The 12,585-nt window shown below is 41.4% G+C and overlaps 1 protein-coding gene across 3 annotated transcripts in view; it reads right to left on the minus strand.

Annotated features, from left to right (window-relative positions):
* RPA1 (replication protein A1) overlaps window positions 1-12,585 on the minus strand; it is a 46,638-nt gene that overhangs the window by 11,738 nt on the left and 22,315 nt on the right. For 2 of the 3 annotated variants that reach the window (XM_081580068.1, XM_081580065.1), the window contains exons 6-12: window positions 9,417-9,509; window positions 5,354-5,486; window positions 3,843-3,945; window positions 2,540-2,608; window positions 2,195-2,387; window positions 1,558-1,697; window positions 990-1,138 (exon numbers count right to left, since the gene is read on the minus strand). In XM_081580068.1, coding sequence (XP_081436194.1) covers window positions 990-1,138; window positions 1,558-1,697; window positions 2,195-2,387; window positions 2,540-2,608; window positions 3,843-3,945; window positions 5,354-5,486; window positions 9,417-9,509 — 880 coding nt within the window. The remainder of the gene's footprint in view (window positions 1-989; window positions 1,139-1,557; window positions 1,698-2,194; window positions 2,388-2,539; window positions 2,609-3,842; window positions 3,946-5,353; window positions 5,487-9,416; window positions 9,510-12,585) is intronic. The other variant, XM_081580066.1, reaches the window with a different exon arrangement.

The following is a 12,585-nucleotide window of genomic DNA, read 5'->3' on the forward strand; positions in this document are numbered from 1 at the left end:
GCCCACCAGGCTCCTCTGCCCATGGGATTCTCCAGCAAGAATACTGGAGTGGGTAGCCATTCCCTTCTCTAGGGGATCTTCCCGACCCAGGGATCAAACCCAGGTCTTCTGCATTGCAGGCAGATTCTTTACCGACTAAGCCACCAGGGAAGCCTTAGATGTGTCATGAAACTATTCAAATAGTAGTGCTACTGGTTCACGTTAAGCTCAAACAAAAGTGGGGAGTATGTAATACGAGCCAATTCTCTAGTCACTCAAACCCTAAGACATGGTTGGAAATCAACACCCAACTACCCCCACCCTGTGACCTGCAGCTACACAAATTATAAGCTCAAGCGAGTTCCAGGGCTTTTTTCCCTGACCACATCAATGCTTGCATACCAGGTTTCAGTTTGAAGTGCTCTATTGAGGCAGTTTTAACACCCTAAATAGCTAGACACAGCGAGGACATTTTAGTAGGTTCTCCTCATCCCCTGAGTGCTTTGTGAATAGCAACATACTGCCCACAAAAGCCCATTGTGCCCACCTCACTCGATCAGAGTCTGGTGAATACACACTAGATGCGATTGGCACCGGAGTCTAGACAGAATAAGAACGCCTACCCCCCACCCCCTTCAACCCCGCAGAGACCCAAGGCTTTGAGTCGTGAAATAAAAGACACCTCCGCTCACGGAGCTCCAGCACAAAGCTGCTACAGCCTGTCTTCACCTGCTTTGCAGGATCAAGGTCGGCGGGCAGCACTCCTGTCCTAATTGCTCCCTGCGACTCTCCAGGTTTGTCATGGGATTACAGGTTTCTCAGTTTAAGGGCTTTAGAGCCATCCTCTCAGAAGGCATAATGCCTCCAAGAAATATATGAACTGCTCCATTTAGTAATGGAGCCCTCTGCTTGGCAGACAGCTCACATGCTGATTGTAGGAACCAAAAGAACCAGCTCTTCTCCAAGCCCAGGTTCAAACAGCCCCTGTGTTGAGCCCCATAAACACTTACCATCCACGAAGCTTATAGGCCTCTGGGATGTCAGGGTTCACAATGATGGTACTTGAAGACAGTACAGAGAGGCTCCGTCCACCAAAATCAGAAACTCTGGCTCCTTTGATGGCCATCACGGGTTGTCTAGAACCATCAAATTTATCAGCCTGCATAACAACAGAAACAACAAACAAGTGTCAACGGCAGGAAGAACACACAGAAAGTTTTTTTTATACAAAACAAAGAAAACAGCCAATAGTAGAGTGAATGCAATAAACGCTACATGGACCCAATACAAGATAACTTCACACACAAGAATCTGCTCAGAGATGCATCAAAACTAACCGAGAGTTAGAGGAAAGAGCAAATTTCACTATGTAAAACCTAAATCACAGCAAATCTCACAGAAGTAAATCAAATAAAGGCTTTCAAATATTCCCCAGAGAGCCCAAGCCTTCATGAGGAAGGGTCTACCCAGCCGACATGGCCAAAGCCCCACAGCTCCCGAGGCAAGACCACCGCCTAGGAAGCTCTGTATGTCCCCACCTTTCTGCACATACTCCTGCCACTCAGTGCGAGCACTTACGTCATCTCCCCACAGAGTAGCGTTCACCACTTTCCCTGACATATCCATCAGATAGATATTTCTCTTCGAGACTTCTCTGTTGTTAGACTTCACTATGATTTTTGTGACATCTTCATAGTTCTTGCAGATCCCGATTATGTCTAAGACACAAGCACGGCATTTTAGTAAGAAATGGTCAAGGGCTTCCCCGGTGGCTCAGGGGTAAAGAATTTGTCTCCCAATGCAGGAGACATGGGTTCAATCCGTGGTCTGGGAAGATCCCACATGCTGCAGAGCAACTGAACCCGTGCACCAGAACTGGAGAGTCTGTGCTCTAGAGCCCCACGAGCCTCGGACTACTGAGGCCTGCATGCCCTAGAGCCTGGGCTCTGCAGCAAGAGAAGCCACTGCAATGCAATGAGAAGCCCACACAGGGCAACTAGAGAGTAGCCTTCACGTTCTGCAACGAAAGAAAAGCCTGTGCAGCAACGAAGATCCAGCACAGCCAAAAATAAATAAATAAAATTAAAAACATGGTCGAGGCTCTCGTGACAGCACAACTGAAAGTGAAACTGCAAGCACTCGTCTCATGCCTCCCCCGTGTGTGGTGCAAATGAGACTAATAATGACCATTCTTGGTTCTCATGCACAGACTTACCTACAAGCGAGTCTTTAGATTTGCTCTCCAGGTCGCCAATCCCCGTGAAATCAAACTGAACTGTGGGTAAGTGATGACCGTCTTCACAGGGCATGACAGAAGTCTCATTGTTGAAGGTCATCTCGTAGTCATTTTTGACGGCTGTGAATTGTTTGTTGGCGATCTTCAGGGTGCCTTTAGAGAAGTAATAGACCTGCAAAAGAAGCCAAGCCGTGGAATGTGGGATGTGCCATCAAATCAGGTATAAAAAGCCTTCACCATCACACTGCTCTCCAAAGGAGAGCAGTCCCCCCGTCCCCACCCCATCACTGGGCCATTTCTGGTCTGGACTCCACGCTGCCGTACCTTGTTCACGTCAATAAGGGGGAAAAACTTGTCTGCTTGCTCATTGAAAGCAGTCGCTCTGATTTCACCCTGCAGAAGCGTGTGAGAGAGAGCAGGTTAGAACTATGGAGCTCCAGTTTCACCAGTGAAAAACGGGACACTTTGGTGTCAAGAAGACATCTTCGAAACAGTAGCACAGTCAACACAGGAGACACACAGTTCACAGTCACACATTCAAGTTATTAACTCCAGCAAAACAACCCAGGTTTAACTACCTGATCCCCATTATTGTGCTTCATTAAACCTCAAGTTAGAAATCTTAAAAAAAAAATGTATTTTGAACATGAGTGACATTACTGAAGCCCCCAGGGAAGTGTGCTGGGCCGCCGTGATTCATCAGCTTCCCTCTCATTTGCACCGATCAAGGAATTACTTCATATTCGAGAGTCACTGCCAAAAATGTTAAAATAAATCATACTTTCAGGTTGCTCGTGATTGGATTTTCACTTGTACTTTCCTGTCAGTCAAAATGCTACAGATGGAGAAGAAACTTAAATTAACAGCTGAATTTTTAGCCAACTGACAGATGAGCCCAATAATTTGGTTTAAAAAAGTTGGATTCTGACATAGTCAATACATTGGTGGTGTTATCCCATCTTCAAAAAAAACAGAAACAAATAAAAAAACAAACCAACTATTTTTTTCTGCCCTCTTAGAGGTTTGAACAAACAGGAAATATACAGCTATTTGAAAAGAATGCCTGAAGTATATACTAGGGATTATAAGTAAAACGAATGGACAGAGATATAGCACAAGACACTTGTCGAGATGCCACTACTTGGATTTTTCATCTCTCCATCATGGTTTGGTTTCGTTTACATAAAGCACAGGAAGTGTGTGCTGCCAGAATGCATCTCTCACAAAACCAGCCACTTATCACTCGTCAAGGCTGCCACGTGCCTTCTGTTGTGGCCCAGGGCTCCACGCAGCTCCCAAGGAGACATCACCCCTTGGGGTTTTGACTAAGTCTCCTGGCAAGTCAGACAACGTCTCTGATTTCTCCTGCCCATGAGGCTACTCATCACATTTAGAAAACTAACATCGACTGCTATAAATGCTTCCGTCTGAGACCAAGGATTTTACTTATGACTTTAACCCTTTGCCCCCAGACAGCATCAGAAGATTACAAGAGAGGAAAAACAGCAACAAGAAGCACGTTTCTTCTTGGCCTACTGTTATCTTTCACCTCCTGGGCCCGCACAGAGGTGAGCCCTCTGTCTCCCAGAGTCAAGGACTCCTCTTTCCCCACCTGACAGATACTCACACTCTCATCAACCAATTCTATGGAGAAAAGCTTCCCTTCCCCTCGGGAGTTGCTCCAGGTACGGATCTGACTTTTGTTGGTGACACGAGCACAAATAGTCCACCTAAAAACCAAAAATGGATAATCTTAGTGTCGGGAGTCCTACTTGGGAAAGATCTGAAATGTTCGCTCCCTAATATCTTCTTAGAGGCTTTCTTACCTTATGCATATTCTATTTTCCAGGGGAAGCTGTATTTTAATCCAGCTAATTAAAACCCCAGGATGACATCCAGGTTTGACAGTTTATAGAATAAGCAAATAGTAAAACACACAAGGTGATTTAACACTGACTCATTCTCCTGTCAAATAAGTAAATTTATAAACGCTTTCTCTTCTCCAAAAGGCATCACCAAGGCAACACTATCCCCTTAATGAAAGGTTCTAAGCTAGAAAATGCAGTAATACCAGCAATTATATTTTGCCGCTATTTTCAATTATAGGAACTGATATAACTGATGTCAAACCTCTGTCTCACTTCCAGCGCACATGGAATGTAAACACAAGGGGATGGAACATGGTGTTGGTTAAGCCACCAAAAGAAAACACTCTCAAGCACTATGATTTTAGACAGAAGCCATTAGAAAGAGGGGGGAGGCACAAGGTCTGACATCCAGTCCTGGTGCCCATCCCGTGTGTACCTACTGGACACATTAGTTACCCTACTCATCATTTCACAGGGGAACAGACCTTCCTCACATTGCCAAGAACTGAAGAATAAATAAGTAAATAATATCTGAAAGAATTCTGAAAAGAGCACTCACTAATTTTCAACTGCTACAATTTTTAATGAAAAGAAATATAAAAGAAGTATCTGTTCAGTTTATACGAATACAGTTGACACAAACACATAGATTGTTTTAAGCCAATCAAATTGTAGTAATAATTTTTGGACTGAAAGTCATCTATTTATTTCATGAGAAGATGAAATGCCTTCTGAATTACAACAAAGATTTATTTTTACTCATAAGACTATCAACTGGTTCTTAAAACTCTGTGGTTGCTGTTTAGCCACTAAATCGTATCTGACTATTTACAACCCCATGGACTGTAGCTTGCCAGGCTCCTCTGTCCATGAGATTTCCCAGGCAAGGATACTGGAGTGGGTTGCCATTTCCTTCTCCGGGGGATCTTTCAGACCCAGGGATAGAACCTTCCGTGTCTCCTGTATTGGCAGTCAGATTCTTTACAGCTGAGCCACCTGGGAAGCCCCTCTTAAAACATTAAATCTTTTCATTTTCAAATTCTTCTAAAATGAATGAAATTTGATTGCTCTTTCTGCCATTATTTTATTATGAAAGAGTTAAAGGTTGCCACAATTTGCAATTTCCTCCCCTTCTGGAAAAAAAAAAGGGAGGAAACCTATTTTATGTGTGGTAACCCTGAAGTTCACATATGAGTAACTCAAGAGCCCATAATAACCTCTTATACTCCTTTCTAAGTCCCTTCTAAACTTATTCTATGAAATAACTCACTTGGACTGGTACGGGGTGAGGCTGGCAATGGGCACCACTTTGGCCTGTGTTCCCCCAGAGCTGTTCACTTGGCTGGTACCGCCAGCTTTTCCAAATGTCTTTGAGGCACCAAAAGCCTTAGATGCAGTGGAAGCTTTAAAATCAAATACAAAGAAGGACAATCATTATTTTATTTAAATTTTATGGTAAGTTTTGCAAGAATTCTTAATTTACTAGTGAAATCATAAAAAATGAGAAACCAAGTTTTTCCTTTTAAATAATCAAGAGATCTGGAAATCAAACAGAGACTGAAACAGGAGACTAGAGTGAGGTCTAAAATGAAGGCTGTGTGTACAGATGTTCAGGACTGTATCTGCTGACTTACATCCTGAGGTTGAGATAATTAGGGTAATGAATCCAGGCTCTGCTATTTCAGGGATGAATCTTTAAACTTTTCCCTTATATCAGTAGGCAAGCTAATGGGTTGGAGAAAGAAAATAACCTTGACTGGGAAGTGAAGACAAGCCACTGGTTGCATAAGAGAAAGAGCAAGAAGGAAAGGTTGGGAATTAAGGGACACAGTGGGTGAACCATCTGAGGTGAAGAATACCTATTACAAATAAATCTCCTCAAAACACCCCTAGAAAACTCCTAGCTCTCAACTGGTCTTACAGGAACGGATCATCTAGAATGAAGTTTATAGGATTGGGTTTAATTGGGAGCAAAGGGCAACCAATCAGTCTTCCATTTAAGATGAACAGGGGTTGGGGGGACTGGCTATCGTGGCCCCTTCTTGCCTCCTTTTCATCCAAGCCTGTGCAGCTGCCTTGCACTTGGGAAGAATATGTCATTCTGTAACACCTATATGCAGTTGAATGCCTTTACATGCACGCTGTTTCTATAAAGATTCAACCTCCAAGTTCAGAAATGATAATTAGTTATCATTAGTCCAATGATTTCATACCTTCTATGACATCTTGGAATGTGAAATCAAGTGGGCCTTAGAAAGCATCACTACAAACAAAGCTAGTGGAAGTGATGGAATGTCAGTTGAGCTATTTCAAATTCTAAAAGATGATGCTGTGAAAGTGCTGCACTCAATATGCCAGCAAATTTGGAAAACTCAGCAGTGGCCACAGGACTGGAAAAGGTCAATTTTCATTCCAGTCCCAAAGAAAGGCAATGCCAAAGAATGCTCAAACTACCACACAATTGTCCTCATCTCACATGCTAGTAAAGTAATGCTCAAAATTCTCCAAGCCAGGCTTCAGCAATATGTGAACCATGAACTTCCAGATGTTCAAGCTGGTTCTAGAAAGGGCAGAGGAACCAGAGATCAAATTGCCAACATCTGCTGGATCATCGAAAAAGCAACAGAGTTCCAGAAAAACATCTATTTCTGCTTAATTGACCATGCCAAAGCCTTTGACTATGTGGATCACAATAAACTGTGGAAAATTCTGAAAGAGATGGGAATACCAGACCATCTGACCTGTCTCTTGAGAAACCTGTATGCAGGTCAGGAAGCAACAGTTAGAACTGGACATGGAACAACAGACTAGTTCCAAATAGGGAAAGGAGTATGTCTAAGCTGTATATTGTCACCCTGCTTATTTAACTTATATGCAGAGTACATCATGAGAAACGCTGGGCTGCAAGAAGCACAAGGGGGAGTCAAGATTGCCGGGAGAAATATCAATAACCTCGGATATGCAGATGACACCACCCTTATGGCAGAAAGTGAAGAGGAACTAAAGAGCCTCTTGATGAGAGTGAAAGAGGAGAGTGAAAAAGTTAGCTTACAGCTCAACATTCAGAAAACTAAGATCATGGCATCCGGTCCCGTCACTTCATGGGAAATAGGTGGGGAAACAGTGGAAACAGTGGCTGACTTTATTTTTGGGGGCTCCAAAATCACTGCAGATGGTGATTGCAGCCATGAAATTAAAAGACGCTTACTCCTTGGAAGGAAAGTTATGACCAACCTAGACAGCATATTAAAAAGCAGAGACATTACTTTGTCAACAAAGGTCTGTCTAGTCAAGGCTATGGTTTTTCCAGTAGTCATGTATGGATGTGACAGTTGGACTGTGAAGAAAAGCTGAGCGCTGAAGAATTGATGCTTTTGAACTGTGGTGTTGGAGAAGACTCTTGAGAGTCCCTTGGACTGCAAGGAGATCAGCCCTGGGTGTTCATTGGAAGGAATGGTGTTGAAGCTGAAACTCCAATACTTTGGCCACCTCATGCGAAGAGTTGACTCATTGGAAAAGACCCTGATGCTGGGAAGGACTGGGAGCAGGAGGAGAAGGGGACAACAGAGGATGAGATGGATGGATGGCATCACCGACTCGATGTACAAGAGTCTGGGTAAACTCCGGGAGTTGGTGATGGACAGGGAGGCCTGGCGTGCTGTGATTCATGGGGTCGCAAACAGTCGGACACGACTGAGCAACTGAACTGAACTGATACCAAAATATTTCTTCAACATGGCATCTGGGGGACTTCCCTGGTGGTCCAGTGGCTAAGACTCTGTGCTCCTAATGCTGAGGACCAGAGTTTGATTCCTGGTCAGGTAACTAGATCCCACATGCCGCAACTAAGACCTGGCTCAGCCAAATAAAGAAATATTAAAGAAAAAAAACAAACAAACATGGCATCTGGGTAGAAATGTGTATCTTCCATTATTCAGCATTTATTTACTGAGTTTTCACAGCAAGTACCACACTATTCTGGGTATTTGTAGCACTCGGTAAAAAATAGACATAAACTGTCCCAGATATTAAAATTTTCTCTTCTAACTCGGGAGTTGAGTCAAGAGACGACTTACACAGCAGTAACAATTACCTCAAGGTAACTCAAGGAAGCACACACTCTCTGTAGAGTATCTTATGTGTCTGTGTAGAATATCGATCTAGTATACAATATACAATTATAAAAACACATACACATCCAGTTTGCATGCTGGCCATTCCCCCTCAATACACTTCCAGTCCTTTTCCTTTCAGCATCCAGTTATGTGTTTAGGGAATGTTAACTGATTTTTTTTTTTTTAAATGGGTCTCAATATAAGCCAAAGATAGACACAAGGATAAATCTTGTCAGGGGTCAGAGAGTGGGGAGAAGAATAACATACTATTTGTATTTCAGCCGAAGAAAGTGAACACTTTTGGGGTACTTACCATTTTAGATAATCTATTTTCTCACCTCCCTCCAACAGTACATAATTTGAGAACTATATATAAATAGATCCACTTATAAAGGGAGATGGCTAGAAGATAGCTATTACAAGGCAGATAAAAACATCAAAGACTAGTGGGGAAAAAGACATACCTCCTGCAAGTTTCACAGAAATGTTAGTGACGTCTTAACCCTGCTTTTTTTTCAGAACCTTAGCACTGAGGAATAGAAACTAACCGTTGAGGGGAGGGGAGGAAGTGTGTGTGAAGCTGTGACAAAAAAAAGAAACTCTAAAAATAAATTCCAGCCAAATTCTACCAATCATAATTTTCATTGGTGACATCCCACACGAAGAGGTTCCTAAAGGAGAGGCCAGAGAGTAAACAAAATGATTCCATTATAGTCTCTCAGGACCTGCTGAAGAGAAAGTCAGAAAGAAGAAGCTATTTCTCATCCGTGAGACAGAAGCAAGACCTATGACCAACATAACTGATACTGTCTTCAAGCTAAGATAAATACTCCCAGGAGCCCCAAATGGGAAACCTGGAGGGAAACAAACCAAACGAATAAGTGGATCCTAGAGAGTTAAAAGGTGAGAATTTAAAAGTTATGTAATTCACATAGTCAAGAGGATGTTAAGTGAGAAACTACCAGATAAATTATTAATAGAGAATAGTGTATCACTCTGATTTTTTTTTAAAAAGCATATTAAGTATCTTTAAAAGACTGTCTTTAATCATTTTTTTCAATCACACACTTTACAATGAAAATTGGAATTATTCTTTGCAAGAAGCAACTGTCATGTGCGGCATTTTGAAAACTCCCTTTAGTCCCAGATTAAATTTCAAACCATCACTCAAAAGCCTGCCGCACACAATCAGCACGCGTTCTCAGGTGGCAGCCTTACCCACTCCTGGGCTCCCATTCTGTTGCTGGGGCCTGCTGGTTGGTGGACTGGCTGCTGAGACAGGAGGAGGAACTACTAGCTGCTGTCCATGTCCTGATGATCAAAAGGGAAAGACCGTTTTAGTGCCAATAATTTGAGTTAAGAGATTTAAACTTAAGCAGAAGAAATATTCTGAGAAAGTATAAATTTGTGATTTTTGTCAAAGACTCTCCTAGGTTGGAATTCATGCTGGGGCACTTGATTGCATGCAGCGAAAGTGCTAGGGGTTCACTTTTGTTTTCATTACCTAAAAGGTTGGCTCCATTTACCTTTCACCTGCTTATAATAGATGGCTTTTGGTTTTAATGAGGTTCTCCCCTAAAGCCTTGCCCATTTCTCCTGCATGAACCTGAAGTAAAGTCACTGGGCTGAATCTGTGACATTACCACTATTTCCATAGCAACAAATCGATGTTATCAACAGAACTGTGTTCACGGCAGGATCTATCAGAAGAAAAAGCTGGGTGGTAACAAAAACCTAAAAGCAGTTCAATTGTCTCTGAAGTGCTCCTGCTTCAAAGGGAAAGAAGACATTCAGAAAGGATTCTACCCTTTCCCTTCCAAACAAAGCAACCTGATTTTGCAACTGACAGTTGGTGGAAAATAAGAGTTGAAAGCACCTTAGGTACCGTGAAGCACGAGTGAACTGTCACAGCAGGAGAGATGAGGATGGAGCTCAGAAGCGGGTGTGTCGGGGAGACAGGGAGATTAAAAGGAAAAAGGAGGGGAAACAAACATGTCTCTCACGCAGAAAATAAGAAAGGCCACGCCATCAGAGTATTTATTTGGCCCTCACCCTTTCTACAAATGTTGATGAAGTTGAAGAATGTTAAAATACGCTAATTAAAAAAAAATAAGATTTATGGAATTTGATGTGGCTTTTGTGAATAACACTAAAAGTAGAAGTCAAACCTAATCTGGGCTGATCACCAAGAGTGCTTGCGGCACACAAGTGCAGCTGAAAACATTTCCTAGAGAGCCCCAAGAACAGACACACGATGAGCACCCCTAGAATAGCTCCCTGCCTGCCACCTTGCCTCTGCTTTTTCCATCCCTGGGTTTGTTCCCTACTGGGTTTTCCGAGGCCTTAATGCAAATGCTCACTGATTTTATTTCCTTCTGCTAATATTACTTCTAACTGGTACCACTAAATGAGAGTTAACTGTGCCATTAGAGTAAAACAAATTTAGCATCAAATTAAAAGGGTTAAACAGAACTCTTTAGTTCTTCCTAAAGAGAGAATTGAGAGGCCTTATTTACATAGAAAAAAGAGCCAAGATTATCGACAATGAATTTTTGTGTCTGCTTTTCAGCTTTTCCATTACCTTTAAACTTCCAGTGTCATAAGAGATTGCATGGGAGAACTGTTCTCTTTTGACAGTGTGTCTTATGAAGGAACATTCTGAAACTCTACAGTGAACCTTCCTTTAACTTAGTAGGGAAAAGATGAATTGCTCCATGAACAGTATTGAGTCCAAATAATTGGGAAAAAAATTAATCTGTACTTTTACCTGCTTTGGGAAATTTTATTCAAATGAACCAAATAATTTAAACAGTCAAAGATGGAACCATGAAGATACACCAACCCCTACTGTACTCCACCCTAGTTCCTCCCATGCTCCCACAGTCTCAAACACATCAACACTCTCAAGTCCCTTCCTCCCCACCGCGCCTGCCTCTCCAAGCATCTTGCTAAATAGGATGTGGTCACAGGATCTTGCCAATCTCTTATGTTAATTTCTATCAAAATGTAACTAACCTTTATGCAGTATCGGTAATAGAAGAGTGGTTACCAGGGACTGGTGGGAGTAGGGAGTGATTGTTTAATGGGTACAGGGTTTCAGTTTGGGATGATGGAAGAGTTCTGGAGGTGGACAGAAGTGGTGGCTGCACAAGAGTGTGACTGGACTGAATGTCATTAATGATACACTTAAAAATGACTAAGATGTAGATTTTATGTTATGTGTGTCTTACCACAATTTTAAAAAAATGTAACATCTATTTACCTGTTGTGAGATCAATATTTTAAAACATTTTAACATATGGGTTAAAATTTATTTCTACTAGTACATAATAGCATAGTTTTATAACTATTGGATTCTTAGAGTCAATGAAATTTAGTATATTTTAACAAGACTCCAATTAGGCCCTGTAATAGACATGCTCATAATAGCTACAATTTGTTGAATGCTTACTTAATGCACCAGGTACAAGGTTAATTGCATTATTCCACTTACTCTTAAGCCCTCTATATAAACAGTATTATTGTACCCAATTAACAGATGAGAAAAGTGGGTTTAAGTGGTCAAGTAACTTGCCCCGAGTCACACAGCTAGGAAGAGGCAGAACCTTGTCTTGAACCCAGGTCTGTATGACTAGATCCAATCAACTTCACTACCATCTAGTTAATTTTTAATCCTAAACAACCAATTCTGGCAGGCAGAAATATAATTATATAGAACATAACTAATAACTACAATATCCAGTAGTTACAAAAAGACACTAATAGTAAAATAATAGCTGAGAAAAATTAGCCAACAGACAATAGAGTATATAGATTAACAAAATCCTCAGTTTCTACCAGTAAGTACTTTCTTAACAATAACCACAAAGAATATAAGGAAGAGTCAATCCAATACATACAATTTCTTGTTGGTAGAAAATAAACAGAGTCAGGCTGGAAAAAAATTCCAACTAGTATCTTTCAGTAATGAGTGACACTAATAACTAAGCAACATATTAAGAAATTCAAGTCTTAAGTAAGATATTATGGTTAGAAATAGTGCAGGTACATAAGACTATTATACATACTGATTTTAAAAAATACACAATGGTAAATATGGGATATTTAAAACCATCCAACCCAATATTGAATGAAACACGAGCTATGTTTGAATTTTACTTCTCATGTTTTAAAAATTCTCTAAGTATCTTCACTCTTTACTTAATGTGGTACTAGTACCATGAGACAATTTCAATGCACCTTTTGGAATTCCTCTGCCTAATTCTGGACTGGGTCTCATGAGTTAATGTTACTGGTCACCTGACATGTTACACGTGTGGGTTAGGTGCTGGGAGGATACAAATCTGACTTTAGTTCTCTACTCACTAATAACAGTCTCTTTGCTTTC

The sequence above is a fragment of the Giraffa tippelskirchi genome, chromosome 3 (genome assembly GCF_054371585.1).
Source record: "Giraffa tippelskirchi isolate mGirTip1 chromosome 3, T2T-mGirTip1v1.2.pri, whole genome shotgun sequence".
Lineage (NCBI taxonomy): Eukaryota > Metazoa > Chordata > Mammalia > Artiodactyla > Giraffidae > Giraffa > Giraffa tippelskirchi.